The sequence below is a fragment of the Excalfactoria chinensis genome, chromosome 17 (genome assembly GCF_039878825.1).
Source record: "Excalfactoria chinensis isolate bCotChi1 chromosome 17, bCotChi1.hap2, whole genome shotgun sequence".
NCBI classification, from domain to species: domain Eukaryota; kingdom Metazoa; phylum Chordata; class Aves; order Galliformes; family Phasianidae; genus Excalfactoria; species Excalfactoria chinensis.
In genome coordinates, this window is record NC_092841.1 from 7206416 (window position 1) to 7227442 (window position 21027).

At 50.6% G+C, this 21027-nt stretch overlaps 1 protein-coding gene across 1 annotated transcript; it reads right to left on the bottom strand.

The window, feature by feature from the left end:
- Window positions 1-154: 154 nt before the first annotated feature.
- WIPI1 (WD repeat domain, phosphoinositide interacting 1) lies at window positions 155-18035 on the bottom strand. Its single transcript, XM_072351601.1, has 13 exons — window positions 17906-18035; window positions 16979-17061; window positions 15371-15540; window positions 12265-12361; window positions 8266-8363; window positions 7191-7283; window positions 6834-6904; window positions 6229-6336; window positions 5978-6142; window positions 5693-5800; window positions 4557-4678; window positions 4054-4154; window positions 155-681 (listed from the first exon to the last, which is right to left on the bottom strand). Exons 1-13 carry the CDS (start codon window positions 17974-17976, stop codon window positions 634-636), a joined length of 1335 nt encoding a protein of 444 aa, XP_072207702.1. The 5' UTR covers window positions 17977-18035; the 3' UTR covers window positions 155-633.
- Between the last annotated feature and the right edge of the window lie 2992 nt (window positions 18036-21027).

The following is a 21027-nucleotide window of genomic DNA, read 5'->3' on the forward strand; positions in this document are numbered from 1 at the left end:
ACAGCAGCACAGTGTGGCTTTGGCTGGGCTGGGTCCGGATGGTGCCGGAGCCACCAACCTCTCAGCAGCGCCCCAAACCCACTCGCTAAAGCTTAATCAAGACTGACATCTTTAGGGCCCCACAAAGAACAGCAGGAGGACGGGCAGCGAGCTGCCAGGGACGGACTGTGACTTTATTCTGTCTTTAACCGTAGCAAATCACATCTCGTGTCACTGCAAAAATACTTTGCTTGGGTAAAATAGTATGTACTGTACAAAGACATAAGTTTAATATATCTTCCTATAAGTACATTTATACACATAAAACAGCATAAATTAGAAACGGGTAAAACAGGTATATAAAATCCTGGTTACGTACAGATCTGATTAAATTAGCATTTACAATGTGGTTCTAACATAGAGTTTGTTAAATATAGCGATGTGCCTACAGTACACGGACACCCCACCCAGGCAGGGATTAAAACGAGGGGTGAGCAGGGCCAGCCATTCACTTACACGTACTCTAATTAAAAGCAGTGGCCCACCTTGGACTTTTTAAGTCTCCTTGAAGACTCACAGATCTGTTCTTCGAGATTCCTGGCTGCTCCGAAGCACTTCCCAGCAGCTGTCCTACACGCGGATGTTTGCTTCTCATCATGACCTCTTCGCTTTGCCCGGCTGACCTCCACGGCACAAGATTATCTACCAAAATCAAAACAGAACGGCCTTACTTTTCCCAGCAACGGGGTGTGTTTCAAGTTGGTTTTACGTACATGGGAGTAGAAGGGGGAGGGATGTCCCGCAGTGTTTTACTTTCCATTCAAAGGCAGATTTGTCAGAGGTTTATTTATTTAATCCCCCCCTCCCCAATTTTACAGCCCTGGGAACTGGAAGCAGCTGCCTTGGTGCTGTGTCCTGCCTGGGGCGGGCATGGCACTGCTTGCAGGTCTGGGGTCGCTCTGGGTGAGCTGTGTTTGCCCCATGAAGTCCCCCAGAAGTTCAGCTTTGACACAGTAGGAGAATGTAGCTCAATGTGCATCGCTGGGGACTGCAGATGGAACCCAGCCTGAATTATAGGATTAGAAGATCATTGAATCGTTAAGGTTGGAAAGGAGCACTAAGATCCCCAGGCTCAACCCACCCCCACCGTGCCCACTGACCACGTCCCTCAATGCCACATCTGCACCATTCTGGAACACCTGCAGGGATGGGGACTCCCACACCTCCCTGGGCAGCTGTGCCAATATCTGACCACGCTTTCAGACAAGAAGTTGTTCCTAATATCCGACCTGAACAAGGCAAGGCAAAACCAATCTGAAGTATCACCAAAACCATTTAGTGATAAAACAGCCACAAAGGGGAAAGTAGGAGTAGCAAAGACCCTGAGACACTTTGCATGAACTGTTCGTGTATAAATACACGCCGCATGTGCCATCCGGCTTCATTCTCACTGAATCCTATGGGATTTCTCTTGTGGAACCTCACAGCCCAACCCTGCGGTGCCTGCCGAGGCTGAGCAGCCAGCTGTGAACACACACCAACGTTTTCTGGCACTGCTGGAAACTTCAGTGACACCAATGGATCTGAAGAGAGGTGGCAACTGCTTGGTGAGAATGGCAGGGACCTTCCCAACTGCTTACAGCCAGAGCTGGGCTGGTTCTTCCCACGGCGCCGTCCAGTTGTGCAGTTCAAGCACAGTGCTGCTTCCTTGAGCCCACCTTGAGCACAGCATCTTCTCCTCACCCTCTCCTCCAGCCTGCCGTCCATCTCAGTAATGCCCCAGTACCTTCTGCAGAAGATCACAGTTACTCCAGAGCCCCTAGGAGACCTGAGGGCATTTAATCCAGTGTAAGCAAGACATGTAATTGAACTTGCTTAACCTTTTGCTATGGGATACTTCGACAGTGCTGGCATCAGCAGCAGCAACAGCCACATTCATTCTCATTGGGGTGTCTTTACAAGCCTTCCTTGTGCTTCTCATCTCTTCTCTGACCTGTCCCTCCTTCCATTTAATGAAGAGGCAGTTTTCTACCATCAGCCACAGACTGTGCATTAGACCAGAGCTGTGTTTCCTTGTTATTAAGAGCTGAGCCTCTGAAGTCTTGCTCACCAGCGCTTGAGGTCAGGGGAAGGCAAACCATTTCAAAACGGAGAGGATCCGTTGGGTCTCAGCACTGCTGTTCCTTCAGAAGTACGTCTGAGTTCAAAGCCGTCCTCGTGGGCTGTGGGTAAATATTCCATTTTGTCACAAGTTTTGAGGTTTTTAAATGTCTTTTTGTTGCACACTGGAAAACAAACAAAACCCTTCCCATGTTTCCGCAACACAGAATGCTGTCAAAACATTTTTGTTGGATAAAGTCAGTTTTCTTCTCCCTCTTTCTCCGCACAGAAGTGACCGATCCCTGAAACCCCTCTTGGACGAGTCACCCAACTGCTCAGCACTGAGAAAACAGCGAAGCTGAGTGAAATTCAGAACATCAAAACATCCCGAGCTGGTCTCCCTGTGCACCACACAGCGGGAGCCAGAGCCGCAGCAGAGAGCAGAGCAGATGCAAAACACGTTACAGTCAGCAATGGAGGGCAAAGCTGAAGTCCTGACTGCACACACTTTATCTGGAAGCTCCGATTGCTAAACCGCCGTGTCAGGGAGTATTTTTGGAAAGCTCCTTCCCTCTCGCACCACCTCCTCCCTAAGGTTACACATGTAAGTTGCTCCGTCAGGTTAATTACAGCACAGGATTTTGACAGATCAAAGTCCATTTCATAAAACCCCTGCCTGTACAGCAGGGGTTTGAGGCTGGTTTATTACAGCGCAGTCCCAGCAGGCAGGCTCATTCAGGAGCAGTGTGGTTCCTGCTTGCTGGCATTTGCATGGCCCCAAACCACATGCTCAAAGAGCAGGTTTGTCAGAAGGAAGCAAAGGATTCCTCTCTGGCCGTGCAGCTCCTCGAACATTCCTTCCAGCTGCTCTGCGGCCCAAAGGGCTTTAACCAGATGGGAGACACTGAAATGTCCTTCCTAGGGGATGGAGTAGGAGAAATAGAGAACTCTTGTTCTCTGTCTCCAACAAGCTGCAGTACAGGTAAAGAGAATCAGTCTAAGATCTTTATGCGACTCGAAGAGCCTCGTTTAGGCAGAGTTTCAAAGGGAGGCACAAATTACTCATCTTTTACACAAATAACTCTTTGCATCACTTAATTTGAAAGTGCCTTACAGAGGAGGTCAGCCCCAGCATATGGAACAAATCCTGGGATCCCAATGAAGTTTTTACTTCCTCCTTCTTCAGGCAAATCTCCAACAGCAGGATATGTGAAAGTGGAGTAAGGAATTCCAAAGTCTGCCAAGTCTACAGCTTGAAATCCATTACAAGATTCTGCTGTATTAATGCACTACTATCACAAAGATGCTGCTGATTACAGCCAGATCACAGCACTGTAAGCAACATCTGTCCACTTAGGGGTTAAGTATTTAACACGGAAGAGAGGGAGAGACACAGCCAGGCTTAAGTTAGATTTTATAAAGCCAGTATGTTCTTCCAACGGTAACTGAGAAAGTGCCACTTAAAAAACCAAAACAATGGCTTAAAAATCTGCTTTGCTTTGATTCTTTGTCTGGAAATGAGAGATTTCCAGAGGACTGATGAGGTTCAGGTATGTTCCAGTTGTTTTTTATAAGCCAATACAACTGACTGAAAGTGCAACAGGGAAAACTAAGTTTTTATTTCTAAACGATGGCATCGTTCGAATTAAAGCTATTCCTGATAACGGTAGAAATCTGAGCAAGGCACAAAGGTCAGATCTGGATCTGAACTCCGTTCTGCATCTGCACTTCATTCTGTTCATCTGTTCAGGTCTCTCTCATATAATTATGAGGCTGATCATCTTTGCCCCATCCCAGCTGCCATGTAGCAGGGGTGTGATGTTCCTGATGCTCTCCCTATACCTGAAGTAGTTATTTTTAGTTTCACAGCTAACAGGGACAAGGTCAGGACAACAGAATCTCTTCTGTAAGAGGTTAATACTTTCTTCTTAGCATTGGGGTTGAATTGCTGTTTTAGGGGTCCCGAATGCTCACAGGAGGAAACTCATTCTCATCGTCGAGACACACTGGTCCAGTTGCAAACTCGTGCTCTGGGATAACCTCTCCTCGCAGGGCACCACCATCCTCCGAATAACCTGCAGAAGTGGAAATGCAAAGCGCTGCTGGTAAATGGGTGTTATGAGGCTGGAAACAAACAGCTGCAACAGTTTTATCAGTGTTTTAACACATCCTGATTTTTCTGGCATTTGGCAGAGCATTTGGGGGTAGCAGAAGGGAAAGGTGTCACCATCAACACTGCCAATCGGGAACAGACTGCCTGCCTTGCCTGGCAAGGGGTCTAAGCAGAGCAGAAAATAACGGATCCATTCCCAATAGAATGAACTGGGTGAGAAGCAAAAGGCCCTGCTGCCCCAGTGTGCCTTGCACATGGGGTGTTTATGGTTATAGTGAACATCTGATTGTTCAGAGACTTCCCACTTTGCTCCAGGGGCTATCTTGCTTTCTTTGCACTGAGGAAGGGCAGGCACTGTGCTTACCTGGCATGGTCGAAGTTGAAGGCACTGTACTTTGTCTGGCTACAGTTGCTGCATAAGATTGAGGTAACGGAGGCTGAAGGTCATTTTCTTTGTTCTCCTCCATTTTTCCTGAGCCAAGCAGACTGATTGTACAGGAACAAAAGAGGAAAGAAGAGTTAGTTCTGATCCCATTTGTTCCTCCCCCAGCACTAGCTGAGACACTCATGTCTCATGTCTCCTTGAGGCACATCACCCAACTGAAAAGTTGGAAGGTGCCCAGGCCACTGCCAGGTAGAGATTGGAACTGGATGGTCTGTAAAGGTCCCTTCTATCCTATAGTTCTATGATTTGTAACACTGCATCGAAACTTTGACTGCAGCCCTAACAGTGCTGCAGAGGAGGAGATCATTGTGCTCTCCAAATAAAGCAGGGGGGATGCAGAAGATAGGGAAAGCAGTACTTCAGCTAGAGGACAATGCTGGCATGAGAATAGAAGGGAACAGATTGACCACAAAAGCTTTAGGTTACAAAGGCAAACAGTGTTTCTAATCATGAGGGGGCTCCAAAGGGCTTCCAACAGGAGTGGACTAGATGGGAAAAGCAGTGCTGGCTAGTTTCGGACGGAGTCTGAGCAGAGATATAGTATGATGTAATGTAACTCATGACCCAAGGGCCCTTTTCAGTCCTCTGATGCTAAAAGAGGAACCCACATACAACGCAGGGCTGCCAGCTCCGGACAGCCACAACACAATGGGAGCACGGGAGGGGGGTCAGCAGTGTCTGAAGGAGATGGGAGGCCGGCGGCCGGAGCACGCTGGACAGCGCAGCTTTGAAGCTGCTTTTGTTTTGTAGCTTTTAAAGATCTGTTGGCATTTTCCTGGCTGCCGGCCACGTCCTGGCTTACAGCACATGTTACATCGCACCCCACCCCAAAGGCTTCACATCTGGAGCCAAGCAGCCCAGATGCGGGGTTACGTGCTTAATCAGACCAGGCATACAAACGGAACGGCAGCACGGAAGGCTCTGCTGCAGCACTGAGTGCCTGCAGGCGTGCGTGTGGGTGAGGTTTTGTTGACGGAAGCTCCCAGAGCTGCTCTGCACAATTGCAGCCTCCAAAATTGGCTCTCAGCACATCATGGCACTGGAGGGACATTTACCTGTGTTTCTGAATTAAGACACACTCTCCTCCGTCTTGCGGGTCCAAGTTGTAGATATAGAGATGTCCATCAGATGTAGTCACCAGCAGTCGAGGCAGCTTCTGAATCCTAAGGAGAAAAGCATCATGAGTCCAAACACAACAGCTGCACGCATGCGCTGACAGCAAACATACGCTGTGTGCTCTGCAGGGTGCAAGGTAATGGGCACAGCGGTGGTGGTGAGCATACATAGCTGTGTCTGCATGAAGGCTGGGGTGGCAGTGGGACACAGAGGTCAATACATACGTGGAGAGGGCACAGATGTTCCTTTGTCCGGAGATGTTAAGGCGGACAGTGGCAAAGGCTCGATCTTGGTTCATCATGCCTGACACCTGGGCAGGGAGGTAGTTGGTGGCAGCCTGGAACATCTTTCCCATGTACCCACTCCAGGTTGGTGGCTCTTCTGGACGGCTGGAATGGGAGAAGAAGCAGAGCTGTACAGGCAGATGTCCAAAATGGACACCCCTGGGGCAGGTTAGCTCCGGTTACTCCCTCACCTGTCAGTGAGATGCTCCAGTTTAAAGATGTGCACTGTCTCTGTGTTACTCGAAGCACAGAGGAACTGGGAATCCATGCTGAACACCAGAGAGCTGATATTCACATACCTAGGGCCAAGCACAGACAGAACCAGTCACTACTTGGCACCAGGCTGCATGGGAACTGTGAGGTTTTGCTCACAGAGGACAGGGAAGAAAAGACCCAGCCCACCCCCGCCATCAAGACTTGGGCTCTGCACAAGTGGCTTAGCAGCTTCAAAACACTTCCTTTGAGAAGAATCGGGATGATAACTGAGAGATAACGAGACTTCATTATTTCAAGCAAGAAACAAAAAATGGACAGAGAAGATGGACTGAATCTACCTCTGTTCTCTGCGATTGCCCTGTTCTGTGACACGCTGAATGGAATCGCTAAGCTTGCTGGAGGCAGCTGGGCCAGCACGGCTGTCTGGCACAATGACATTTCTATCTGATATGCTCACTCTTGTTTTCTTTCTGCAAAAGATGCCAAAGCTGCCAGGATCTGACGGTGCTCTGTCCCCATGTTTACATTTCTGCTCCGGGAGCCCTCTGTGTACTTGTCACCGATAGAAGCATGAACTGACCTTTTCATCCCTCGACGGAATTCATAGAGCTTTTGCCCACCAGGAATGGAAAATACACGAATGACTGTGCCCTGTAAAAAATGCAGATAGAAAGATCACACGGGAGCAGGGCAAAAAGCATGAGCCCTGACACACCAAGGAAATCAGAACACACAGAGGCTCTAATTGTCAGCCTGGGTCAATACAGACACGATACAAGTCTGCCATCTGAGTGCCCCTCACCAAGAAGCTGTGCTTAAAAAGGAGCCGCCTCAAGATCCCCTGTCCCTGCATCCCATACTCCAGGGCTGGCCGTGCCCCTCTGCCAGCCACAGGCTGGTAGTGGCAAGGAGGTTGTTCCCAGCAATGCTCACTCACTTTTTCAGAAGCACTCGCCAACTTCGACCCGGTGGAGTTGAAGGTTAGAGCAGCCAGAGGCCCATCGTGGGCAGCAATTGTGCAGGCTGTTTTCTGTAGGACAGAAGGTGATGTGAGAGTAAAGAGACAAACTGCTTCTCAAACTGCGTAAGCGCAGAGTGTTCTTGCCTCATGCCCTATGCAGAACTGCCTATGTGTATTCAAGAGACTGTATTGCATTTCTGATATCCCTTCAACAGTCCCTGCCCTGCCTCAAGCTCACTCTCCACCTGCTACAGGCACTGTGCTCACCAAAAGCTCCTCCTGGACACAGATGTCCTCAGCTCCTTGTTCCTCAAGCAGGCTGCAGGCTTGCAGCTGCACCCCCAAAGCCTGGCATTTCTTTGTGCCTTGGCTCTACACGCTGTGGCTGTACAGCAAATACTGCTGTGTCCCCACTGCTTGTAGGGAGCCCTGGTTCCTGCTACCATCTCTCCACAGCAGCAGTATGTTTTCCCATATGGGCTCTGCTCTCCTCTGCTGCAGATCTTCAGCTCCTGCTGCATGTACAAAGCAGCAGTCTTATATAATCCAAAGCTCTGGCATAAACCACAGATAACCATGACCCCGCTCCTAGCCAGGAACAAGTTTCCTGAGGAGGATGTGAGCACCTCATCCTTCCCATGCATGGCTTGGGGTTCAGAATCCCTTGTAGCCTGTGGCACAGCAAAGCAGCTGCCCGCATCCCGTGCCTGGAGCAGCTCCAAGCTCCGGAGCCACCCTGCTCACATCACTCCCTCTGGGTGTGAAGCTGAAGCTCACTGAGCCCTGTCCATGCCAGCCTGGCAGCTGCTCTCCAGCATGGGTCTCACTTCCCTCACTGTCCAGTACTGGGAATTGGATGTTCTGATCTCAAAGAGGCTGTCTGCTTTTGTCTAGGCAAGGGGGATAGGGAACGTGCCTGCCCCAGGCAAATAACGCTTACAGCACAGCGGAGTGCATTTATTCATCTTTCCCCAAGGCCCCGTTGGCTCTGCCGTGGTTCTGTTTGTTTTCAGTCCCTGCTGGTATCCAAATGGGCAAGCTTCACACTTACCAAAGTATTTCCGTCGTAAAGTGCGATCTCTCCGCTGGTTGCACTGCCGGGATAAGCCAAGTAGGAGTTGGCGTGGTTGATTGAGAGAGCGCACAGACCTGGCAGGGCAAGAAGGACACAGCTGAGGTTATTTGCTGGTGGAGCACAGAAAGCAGAAACGTGGCCATGAACACCGCAGGGGTTTGGGTGCTGTCACATTTTGGGATGGTGTCCGGTACCGGGTGTGCGCCAGCTGGATGCTGGTGATGCCTCGGCCGTGGGGACACCTGCTGGTACGGGACAGTACGGCTCCTGCACCCCACCACGGCCTCCCCAAACCCTGCCCTGCGAGAGCCCCTGTCCTGCTGAAGCTCTTCCTTTCCTCTCCTCAATCATCTCCTTTTTGAAGGCAAGAATGTAGGCCAAAAAACGCTGGTCTCAGTGTAAACAGGGCTCCTGTCTGGGTACATCTGGGCAGCTGGAGATGCGAGCCAGGCTCAGTGCACAACTGGAGCTCCGAGCTGCAGCCATGGGGCCAGGCACTGCCACTTCCTTCCCTGATAGGAAAAGGGAAGCAGAGGGAGATAAAGCAAATGCCACAGTTATGCAGGGAGGTTCTGGCAGATGAGGAACTTGAGCCGAGCTGAATTTTAACCACATGAGGATTTCTTCCCTGTACTAACCATCTGTTTTTATGCCAACAAGAGGATAAAGTCTCCCAGACGTCCCCTTTCAAGTGAGCAGGAATTGCAGGAAACGACAGGGATGGATGAACGTGTGTGTAGGGCTGTCCATCCGCCTGCCCCCCCGGTGACCCAGGAACAGAGCACCTCTTCCTGCCTCTCATTTCTGCCGCTGGCTGAGGACCCGTCGCAGTGGATCATGTCACACACAGCAATGGATCTCACTTGCTTCCTGCCCCATATCTGCGTGCTCCCAGTCATCCCAGCATTCAGCCGGGGGCTCGGCACGACCCCAGCTTCCTGGCTGCCACCCAGGGGTCCCATGTCCCCCACGTGGGGAGGAAGCTGCAGGGTTAAAGGCTGCCTGGGCTGTGCTCCTTGCTGCCCAAACAGGACACAGCATACGGGCACATATGAGCACTGACACGCGCACGCACACTGTGCAAGCTGTCATGTCAGGACACTGCTCTGGCCCTGGCCCAGCAGTAGGGAAGAATCAGCTGAAGCTCTTGTTTTAGGTCATTGTTTATAACTAAACAAAGAGACCGCAGCACAGCCAGGAGCTGCAGGATGGGCCAGAGGCCCCTGAGGTCCACTCCCTATCAATGAGAAGCATTTATATCATGCCAAGGACTGCGTGCGCTGCAGGGAAGTGGAGCAGAGGCAGCAGAGGTGATGGCACCCGAGAAAGACAGGCTGGGAGGAATGCAGACAGCTCTGAGACTGCTGTACAGAGCAATTGAGTATCTGAGGAGGGTCTTCCCCAGCCCAGACAGGACTGGGAGTCAGCGTAGCCCCTTCTAGCGAGGGCCTGGGGAAGGCTGAAGCTCAACAAAGCAATCTCTGAGCTGGCCGGCATGAGTCACCCTCTCCCTCTGCTCTGCGTCTGTCTGGGAGAAGCAAATGCGAAACCAGGCCAGGGGAAAACACAGATGTGAGTGTACTGAGCTGACCTCAGGGACGTACAAAGAACACAGAGCACAAACCATACGGCAGCCTTTGAAAATGCTCTTCTGGCCCCAGCACCTGGCAGCCTAGTGAGAGTCAGCGGGCACAGGAGTGGGCACGGCTCAGCACAGCACCTCTGTGGTTGCCACTTCACAGTGGGCTTCCTCTAGCAGCACAGAGAAACACCTACAGCATGGGAGAAGCTTGGCTTTGCTGCCAGGGCAGCAGGTCCAGTGGGACCTCGGGGTTCAAGGGAACCACTTGAAGTAGTTTCCAAAGCTGCAGCTGTCCCCACAGATCAGCCCTCATGGTGTTCATGTCAGCATGAGCACAACAACCTCAGTGCCAATCCTGCCTCCATCATGAGTCACCTCACAGCCTCCCTGGGGCTCTTCTGCCCTCCCTGGAGCAGTTTGGGCCAGGACTCTCAGGGGACAAGAGCCACCAGTGCTCTCCTGAACAGCAAACATGCTGATGGTGACAGACAGCAACGCTCTGCAGAGCCGTGCTCCCTGGGGGCTCTGCTTCATGCAGGAGCAATCAGCCTGGCTCCTGTGCTAGCCTGGAGCTGAACGTTCACGACTAAGCAGTGTGGTTTCCTCTCAGGAGAGAGATTCACTCCTTATTTGAGCAGGCATGAAAAACAACAGACTCGCCCACCCCGGGCATTTTCCTCTCCTGCATGGAGGAGGCTGGCCAGACATTACGGAGCAGCAGCCCGTGGCGCGTGTGATCATCCTGGAAAGGCTGCGCACATCGCCCCGCAGGAAGCACCGCTTCTCCTGGCATGTGTGTGTGAAGGGAGCCCGAGGTCACTGCACCTCCCTCAGCCGTGTGACAGCAGCATGGGCTGCTCGACCTGCAGTCCCTCATATGTAGCCCAAGCTGAAGGAAAGCAATGGGTTGGGAGCTGGGTGCTGCACAGTGCCAGGCAGCGATCCCATAGCAACTGCCCCATGGGTGTGCAACAAAGCCCCAGATCCCTGATCTGAAAAGGAGCCGTAGGCTGGGCCTGCATTGGCCTCCTGGACACGCTGTCTTTGGGGTCAGGCTTGAGAGCAAAGCAGATCCTGGGGGACGAAGGGAACACATGTGTCACAGCACTTGACGCTCAGCTCATTTCAGTGACAGCTGCTGTGGTGAAAGGGTTTTAGAAAATTAAGCCTGCATGAAGTCCTATGATCCGCAGCAGCCTAGTCCTGTCCCACTGACTTCTGATTGCTGTTGCTTTTAAACTGTGACCTGATCAGAACAGCTCCAGGCCTCGGTATCCCCTTCCTGCCTGCTGCTGCTGCTGGGCTTTCTCAGGAAGGTTTTAAACTTTAATTATATTTGCAGTATTTAGTATGTTTAATCTACACGAGGAGGCCATCTGTTAAGACCTGAAGTAGGTCAGGGGAGAAGCCAGAACAGCATCCCTTGAAAGCCCAGAAGCCAGGCGTGAGCACATCAATAACTTCACAACCAACCGCCCTTGGAAAGCTGCTGCGGTCTGCGACCGGGATGTCACAGCTCCATCCGGCAGCGCTGCTCTGGGCGCTCAGCCAGGCTTCCCTGCTCGCTGCTAAAAGCTGTTCCTCTCCATCAGCAGGATTCACCCTACGCTACGCAGGGAAAATCTCTTCCACAACCACCTGCCTTTCCCTGTGGGTTTCTCCTGTGTGTAGAACAATACCAGGTGGCAGCCCAAGCTCAGGGAACTCCCTGGCAGGGCTGGCGCAGAAGCACGCTGGAATCAGAACTGTGCCTGGCTGTGTTTTCTGCTCCAGGTGCTCTCTGCGGCACTACTCGCTCTGGGAGCTGACTCTGAACACCTAATTGACCACAGGAGCCGCCTGCCCAGCAGAACAGCGTGCCCCCGTGGTGTGAAGCAGGTCTGCAGGGAGTGCCAAGGTGTGCCTCCACAGCTGAGTCATGCTGGCAGCAGGGAAGCAGGGCCCCTTTGTCCTGAGGGAAGGCACTGTGGGACTCTGATGCAGGGCATGCTGAAGGGAGAGGTTGGGAGCCCCAGAGGGAGAACATGAAGTTGCCCTGTATATGGAGGGGAGCTTGAAGTCCTGGCCTGCCTTACAGCTTTGGTCTTGTAACAGAGAACAAAGGCGTGCTCCAGGAAGCCATGAGCTGCATGGGTATCCCTTCCAGGATGGAAAGGGACTGAACTTAAATCTTGCTGCTGTCTTTGAAGCATTTACTCAGAACAGAGCAGGGTTTCTTGCCTCATAAGCCTGTCTGACTGCCTCCATACATTTCTGGTTCCCCGATGCTGAATTAGTCGTGCTGCTAAGAATACACACACCACAAGCTGGCTTGAATTCTAAAACAAATGCTGTGGCTATGGAAGGCTCCTGCAGAGCTCACCTCTCCCTTACACACAGATTCCTTTGCTCACCTGTTGTATTTGGGGGCGTATCCAGGATAGTCTTCAAAAGCTTCATGTCCTTGATGTTATGGATGTAAATTGACTCCTCCAGGCAAACAACCAGCCTCTGCAAGGACACAGGTACAGAACCTCACCAGCACTGCTCCCATACTTGGCACACTCAAATAATGCTGTTGGAAAAACTCAGCAGGGATTTTGCTGTAATGCTGCAGAAACACAACCTCCTCTGCTTCTACATCCCCTCCCACTGGACATCCTTTGATTTTGGACGGCTCTGCTTCTGAGAATTGATTACAGCTGGTTTTGCCTTAGAAAGCAAATAGAACGTGGCAACAACAACTCTGTTACTCTACAAGATGATCATCTGCATCCCTAGGCCCTAAAAACACAAATGCCTTAGTTATACCCTTGCCATGGGTCTTGATTAGCATCTATTTCTACCCTAACTTCTCTTTGCTGTTCTTTTCAAAGCAAACTATATCTTGATCATAAAGACCAGGCAAGAGAGGGGCTGCCATTCCTGCTTGTTAGCCTGCTTGCAGATGGGATTTCCTGCCCCTTGCCCTGACTTTTTCCCACATTGGAAGCAAGAATCTAACTGGTGGGGCCTCCCACAACTGCTAAACCTAATGTGTCAGCATAAGCAGGCAAGACTGTGCTTTATGTGCCCAAAGTTGTGAACTGCATAAAACTGGGCTAGGAACAGTTTGTTCATGGATAGTCACAGAGGTTGGTGCTTCACACCTACTGTTTGCACCATCTTGGCAGACAGGCAGAGTATTTCCAAGCTTATGTTCTTGCACCTCTTCTGTGCAACTCGTCAGCAACAAACACCCACCCAGCAGGAAGCAGCTGTGGAGTGAGGAGGTGCCAAACCACAGGCAGGAAAGGAAAAAGGAAGCTTAATATTGTAACCTTAACACTGGGCCATCATTTCTGTGACTGCTCTGCATCTCAGCATGGTCCAGATCTCTATGAGTTCCTGCAGAGGCATTTTACGCAGAGGCTTTTTTGGGACCAGGCTCTGGATCTGGCTGGAAGGCTGTGCTTTCTGACCTCTGGGTGTGCACAGCTCCACCTATATTAGCACCATGTGTCCAGAAGCTCTGCAAACATCCCAATAAATGTGTGAAGCCAGACTCTGCCCAAGCTCCTGAAGCTGAAGCACCCAAATCCATGTACAGGACGTACAGAGCCTCCACCTCTTTAGAAATGAGGCCACTTATTTAGTATCTAAATGTGGAGTGTAGTTACTAACTTGAAAACACCCACATTAGAAAATCTTTGCCTTGCTCCACCATTACTCTCAGATCAAACTCTTTCCCACTTCTATTCCTGCTAACCACAGCATCTGGGGCTGTGTCACAGACATTTTGCATTTCCAGGAAGACTTTGCCTTTTCTACAGTAACAGCCATCAACTTGCTAGCAGGGACTGTCAGAGTCATATTTATACAGCTGATTTCAGCAAAGCCACCGTGTGCTTTCCCAGAACTGCAAAATGTGCTGCTGTTGATGTACAGGTGAAGGGAAGTACTCCAGATGATAGCAAAGCAACAAGCCAGAGCTGTAGCAAGAGATGCTGGCACTGACAGGGAAAAAATCCAGGAAGGCACAAGAATGGTGATGGGGGTGGGAGGTGAAGAGGTAAAAGAAGCCTGGGCAAGCTCAGTGGGAGCTGGAAAGGCCTGATTCTCTGCCTCCTGTTCAGCCCCAGCTGACACCAGTGCAAAATATGCTGAGATGGGGAATGAGTTTTATCCTCACTGTGCACAGACAGCCTCACAGAAGGTGCCTGGTGCCACAACTGCTGCACAGCATTCAAGGCACTGCATCTCACGTTTCTCTTCAGAGCTTAAGTCTGTCACAAATGTGGTGAGGTGGCTGAGTTGTATGTTGAGGACTTAAGATGTGTTGGATATAAATACAGCCAAAAAAAAAAAACACCTATGAAATGTCTCCAAAAAATTCATCAGGGTTTTAGCAGTGACTGAGAATCCAGGGAGGCTGCAGAGGAGATTCCGACTGATTTCAGGGTACAGCCTTACTCCCTGCTTTGAGACACACCATAACCCAGCTTAACGTGTATGTGTGTTATAATGGAGCCTGAAACAAAGAATTCCTGTGGATCAGCAACATCCAAGGGGCTCTTTTGTTTGCACAAGGATTTTTCACAGGCAGATCAAGTCAAAACATGCACCATTTGTTTGAGTTCTGTTCCTGTTTTATTTACTACCATTTTCCCGTGTCAACAGCTTATATGAGATTTAACCTTATATGGACTTTCAACATCATCTTCAGGCAGTCACTGGAGCAGCACACGGGGAAAAATCCTGGACTTATTTTACTCACATACTTATCTCCTAGAAACACTAAGCAGAACCTCCCAGTTTATTTTTATACATATACATCTATCTGCAGCCCAAAGGAAATTCTTATTTTGCCGGCTTCATCGTAAGCTTAAGTGAAAAAAATCCATTTAGGACAGATTTAATTGTGGTACAGGAACTTCTGGTCAAACACAACCTTACTGGAAACTCAACCCAGCGTTTCCTTATGGGAGAGCCTTACTGCAGGTCCCACTGTTGCTAAGTGAGGAGAAGCTGATTATATACAATTACCCAGACTGCTTATTTCTTCGTTGTAAAATGTCCTTAGCTTCTTATGGCACATACTTTGAATATAATTATGGATAAAAAGATGACTTTAAATATTCCAATAGGACTCAGAGCTGCATAAGGCTACATCAGAGAGAAAGATGAAGAAAACATGGGTTTTTTTGCAGAACTGCATGCTGAGTGGACCAGAAGGCAAACAATAAAACACCTTTGTATAACTGCTAAGAAAACAAGGACTAAGCATCTGAAGTGGTTATGGCAGGTGATAACCACAGCTACCCTCCTCCTTGCTCAAAGGTAACCAGGACTGAGGTGGAGCTGGCAGAAGAGAACATGATCTATCACTCCAAGCCCTGTGCAGAGACACAGTTTAAACCCAGGCTGCTGCTGCTGTGCTGAGCAGCAAGGTGCCAGCTGGACTCTGGTCTGTGTAGAGTCAGCTCCAGTAAAGAGCCAGAGTGGGACAACTCTGGCTAACCCATTTCCCCAGCTCCTTACCTGACGATTCAGCCGGATGGACAGGATGTTACTGGAATAGCTATAGTTGCAGATCTCTGTCCCTTTCTTGAAGTGGTAGACATTCATTTGCTGTGGCTTGGCATGACTGACCACAACCACAAGGCTGCTGGAGAACAGACGCTCCACGATGTAAACATCTGGGATTTCATCTGGGCACAGAAGGAAAGTGAGACAGTGTTTAGATTGGTTTATGGTTGGTTTGTTTGCAGTGACAAGTGAAGCTCAACTCAGGGAGAAATGGGGTTAGGCTCAGGGCTAAGAAGTTCAACATCAGTTTCTATTAAAAATTTCTCATACAAAGCAGGAAAGGGTTAATGAAGCCTCTCTTGAAGGCAGAATGCTGTCAGCTGTAATCAATCTTTGGGGTGGGGTATAAAAAAGGAAGAGCTGAATCCTATGAAAGGAAATGAGAGTCAGAATGGTTGGAGACCTTCTTAGAGGCAGTGAATGGGCTAGGACTTAGCAAGGTAAGGACCAGCTGTGTGTAACTCACTGTCCATTCTGTGTGCTGTCTGGTTTCTCCTAGTCATTTTGGGACATGGGAAGGCTGATGCATTTACACTTCCATCTCTGAGGTGAACAGTGGTGTGTCTTACAGTGACTATGTGTGGGCTCTTATGTTGGAAAGGCACTGTTACAATGACCCCTTTGGACATGTGCTTAGATAACTGGGAACTATGACTTCTAATTAAGTAGCCCTGAACTAGTGCTTGGGCTGTCTTGCGTTGGAGGTATAAGGACTCATCTATAACCATGATGTATGACTATGCATCTCAGCCCCTTACCACGTGTGTAACACCTGCAGGGATCTGTTTCTCATTGATCCTTGGATCTGACTGTGTGGACAATCAAAGTTGTTCGGGAGTTTGGAAATAAGCAGCTCAATTGCTCTGTAAGGCAAAGGAGCTTGAACTCTGTGCTAGATGAAGCTGCTATGCCTAGTTGCTGAAGTTCCCACTGTAGCCAGTGGAGAAGTATCTCCCAGGAGCGAGTTGTATCTTGTGTGGTACCATCTCAGCTGAAGCACTTCTGGTTCTGGCCTGAACCAGACCAGAGTATGTGCTCCTTAAGGTCTGACTTGTCTTGGGTTGTTAAGTGCACTGCATGCTGCTCTGAGCACAGCTAATGGCCAAAAGCCTGCTGTGAAGACCTCCTTAGACTGGAAGTCCATTAAAAACATCTTACAAGTAAATAACACATTGGACTAAAAGCCTGTGAGTTATCCAGAGTCCATGCTGGTGGCCTGCAGCCTCTCCTATGTGAAACACTCAACCCACAAACTAGCTTTAAATACTGGTTTCCAGAACAGGCTGCTGTTGTCAGACTGACAAGCAGTGAGGAAGAAGCTGGATTCTAAACTTGTGGGGTTTTTTCCAACTCAGCTCAGGAGTTTTTCCACAGCTGCAGTTGGCTCTAAAGCCTGCAATGCACAGGGCATTAACCAGAGCTGTTTCTCTCTTGCTAAGTGAGCAGCAGAAATAGATGCCATTGCTGCAAGAGCAGTAAGAAGGATCACTCCCTCAAAACAAACCAAATTGCAGTAATACAGCTAAAGCCTGTGCCAACACCCAGGGAGAGGAGACTTACTGCTTTCATGGACCTGGTCCAGTTGCTCCACGGAACTTAAGGAGAAAAGCCTGTATCCAGTTGTGGTTCCAATTGCCAGGGAGCTGCAAGGATAAAACAAAAGCCCTCTGGTTTAGATCCAATAGTACATTTACAACAAGGAGTCCCTGCAGATAAGAGGAATGGACAATTCATCATATGGTGGTTTGAGAAGGCACAACTTCAGTGTCCACACAGCCGACTACATATAACAATCCTAAGCATCCTGCTTTGCATTTGAGGATGCTGCAGCCCACAGAGCATCCGCGTGCAATTGTGTCACCCACTGGGATTCTGTGGCTGCTGGCTCATCTGCCTGCAGACAGGGTCTGTGGGACACACCTGCTGCATTACACAGAGGCTTTCTGAAGCCAGGAGTGGCTCTGCCCACACTAAGGACCGTGGGCATGCGGCACAGCTGTGCCAAGGGCTGGCTCTACTCAGACACCAAGCATTAACATCCCGGCCTTCAGCGAGCAGCTGCCCCGGAATCCCCTGTGCTGTCAGCTGGGGGCTCACGTCAGCAGCGCTGCATCGCTCTTTGTTTGGGCACGGAGCAAGGCCGGGAGGCTGACAGCACCTCCACAGGAGCGGCTACAAACCTGACCGGAGCTGCCAGCACAGCGGTGTTCGCTGTGCCACCGGACAACGGCTCTAGTGATGGGCAGGATACAACTGAGAGCCGGGGAGGCTCGGTGGTGCCGTTCCAGGCGCAGATCCCCACTGACAGCCCCGCTAGAAGCCGCTCTCCGACTGACCGGGAGGCACCGGCCGGGCCCTGCGCTCCGCAAGGCCCTGAGGGCCGCCCGCCACGGCGCTCCCTATCAGGCCCGGCTCGGCTGTGCCTGAAGGGAGAGGCCCCGCTCCGGGCTGCCCCCGTCGCCCACCGTCGTCCCCCGCCCCGCTTACGTGCAGTCCTGGTTGTAGGAGAAGCAACTGAGCGCCGCCGGCCCCCCCGGGGCTTCGGCCGCGGCCTCCATGGAGCGGGCGCGGCGGCTCGGCCCGCTCCGGCCCCCGCCGCGCCGCCGCCAACCCCGGTTCCGCGGCGCTGGCGGTCCAGGGCGGCGCCTCTTCTCATTGGTCCGCAGTACCACGGAGGGACCGCCCTAGCGGTTGATTAGCTTGAAGTTCGACCTATCGATGTTGGGAAGATGGTGAGGCCCCGCCCACGGGGAGGAAAGGGCCGGTTGCTATTGGCTGGCGGAGGGAACAGCTGTGCGTGGCCACGCGGTGGTGTTGTGGTTGCATCAGACGGTGCGCAGCTGGCGGAGCGGCGCCGCTGCCGTCTGTGCTGGGAGGAGAGCGGATCTGAGCCTAAAAAGGGCGATTTAGGTCAGACGTTAGGGAGGAATTCCTCACCGGGAGGGCGCTGAGGCGCTGGCACTGCCGCCTAGAGAAGCGTGGGTGCCCCATGCTTGGAGGAGCCCTGGGCAGTCTGAGCTGCTGGGGGCACGAAGCCCAGGTTGGGCGTTGGAATAGGCAGGTTGTGAGGCCGCTTTCATACTGGGCGTTGTGTGGTTAGATGGGGGTGGAACAACAAGCCCTCGCACACGGTGCAGCGCCGGCCGTGGTAGCGTGGGGTGCCTGGGGGACTCACGTCGGGTGATGGGAAGATCCGTCAATGAGGGGGTTGGGGGGGGGAAGCAGGGCAGGATCGGCCTCTGGAGCTTTCCGGCTCTCAGCTGAGCAAAGCCGAGGCTGACCTGAGCCGGCCGGTAATCCTCCTGGTCCCGGAGGCTGTGCCCTGCGGCGTGCTGAGATAAATACAACAAAGGAGGTGCTGTGCTGGATGGACAAGGTGCGGAAGCATGAGAGGAGTAAGCAATAAGAAGAAAGTTTGTGGTTATGCTTGTTCTCATTGATTGCAAAGTAAGACAGTCCTCCTTTCAGGGGTGTTCTTTCTCCCCGCGTCTCTGTAGCTAAACAGGGTTTTGAAGAGACTTTTAGATCTTCTCCAGATCTGTGGTCTAAACTGACTGCGTTCGTGCAGAGATAACAGCTTTATTCAGGTGACTGATGCTACCTTGTGAGGTCAGATCCACCAGCAAAAGCACACACAGAAAAAAAAATAGAAAGTAAAGCCAGTCTCTAAATGACAAATGTTCTAGAAGTCAGTGCGATGACATTAACAGTGCACAGAAACACAGGGGCAGAGCCTGCAAACCCCCTAATTAGATGAGTAATCCTCATGTGAGTGCTGAAGTCATTGGCCCGAGATCACTTGGTGCACACCACAGGACTGCTGGAAAAAAAGATCTACATGCAATACCAGCCAAATGAGGCAGATTCCATGTGGACACATACATCTGCCTGGATTAATCCCCCTTTGCATCACAGGGGCCTTTAAGCGTTCGTAATGTTCCCCTGTTTTGGAATTTAAGACCTGCAACTGTGAAGATGATTGATTTCAGGAAGGAGTATGAAAACAAACAGCTTTGAAGCTGCATTAGTTTGTAGTGAGGTTGACAGCAGACCGTCCCTAGGCCATAGAGCTTAACTGCACTGTAAAGCCAGCAGGGGAATGATTTAAAATTTATAATGTTTTGGGGGAAAAAAAAAACAACACCAACCATCTCCTATTCATAGGGCCCCAGTGGGGAGCACTAATAAAAGCTACAAATGAAACAGAAAAGCTGTTTTTGAATGCCCTGAGACCATCCCTGTGGGTTCAGAGGAGTTTGATTTTGAAATGGTGATGTCAAAGCGAAAGCAGGGTTGGGGATTAGGAAGAAGTTAAACAGGGAGTCGGTGCTTTGTGCTTCAAAACCAGTTTCTGAGCAATTGCTGTAGTTGGATGTTTGCTGCTTGGGTAATCAGGCAAACTACCATGAGCTGGTTTTAAAATGAAGCTTAGATAAAGCAGAGCCACGGAAGAATCTGAGACTTGGGCAACGACATTAGTTTTGCAGCTTGACTGATGCAACTGTGTTGGTCAATCTTCCTTTCAGCTCGCTGCCTTCAGTGGCTATTTAATCAGCAGGGCTGGGAGAGAAACTGCTCTTATCCTCAGTGCAAAAACCTCTGCTGGCCTTTGGAGTGGGAGTACTTGAGATTGCAGTAGCTCTGTTTCATGTGCAGGTAAAGAAGCATGGAATCCAGGTTCCAGAAGGACCACTTCCAACCAGGGCATTCTGCATGTTGCCATTTGACACAAGGAGGGTTTGGTACCTTTGGTATTTTCAGGCTGTCCCCTGGCTCAGTGTTTTAATTCCAGCCAAGCTCTCCTCTATCAGACAGACAAAAGCCAGCTACTGATGGTATGCCTGCTCTTTGTGTGAAATGTGCTGCACTAAAGAGATCTTGGCAGGGGCTAAACTTGCTGAGTATCTCGGTGGTATTCGTGATAACCAGAAGTCCACAGATGGTTTAGAGCATGAGAGAAGGAACAGGCAGGAGGGAACAGGGAAAGGATGAGTTTCTAGAGGGGAAACATAGCAAGAAACCATCTTTTGCCTGGGAAAGGAGTGGGGAGAGGTGACACATACACTTCTGCTTCACATTAGGTTATCAGCCAGTGGTACCATGATCATCAAGGCAAAGGAGGAAGAAGAGATTGCAGTGCAGCTTTCAGAAGTGTCATCAGCACGAGCTGTGTAGCAGAGAAGCAGCAGCCTGGGCTGCTCTGCGATCTGCAGGCAACGAATGCTGCCATCTGGTGCCCCGTTTCCAGCTGCACACTTGTTCATGCTGGGCACGTCAGCACGCAACAATGCATGTTTGTTAAATGGAGAGAACAGCAATTGCTTAATGCTTGGATTATCTAACGATCTACCTTGCACCTCCATTTAGATTTAGTATTTATTTAAGGAAAAGCCACTGACTTCACAGAATCAAGTAGTCCTGCTAATAAGTCCTTGCATGTATGAATGTGGAAAGTATACCTTGCATTCTCCTGTTGCCTTGATGAGTTTAATGTCAGGACAGTTATGTGTTTTTTTCTCTTCTTCACTGGTTCAAATCCTTTGCTTGATGTTGTGATATCACACTGGGCTGGGAAGGGGTCGCCCACTGGAAGTGTGGCTGCCAGGTGC

What these genes read in the sequence shown, in the direction of transcription:
- WIPI1 (XM_072351601.1), bottom strand. Translation starts at nt 17,976, where the DNA reads ATGGAGGCCGCGGCCGAAGCCCCGGGGGGGCCGGCGGCGCTCAGTTGC. An exon ending in GGACCAGGTCCATGAAAGCA is followed by an intron (nt 15,541 to 16,978) that starts GTAAGTCTCCTC and finishes TTCTGTGCCCAG; the next exon opens with ATGAAATCCCAGATGTTTAC. An exon ending in GTCTTAATTCAGAAACACAG is followed by an intron (nt 4,679 to 5,692) that starts GTAAATGTCCCT and finishes CTGTACAATCAG; the next exon opens with TCTGCTTGGCTCAGGAAAAA.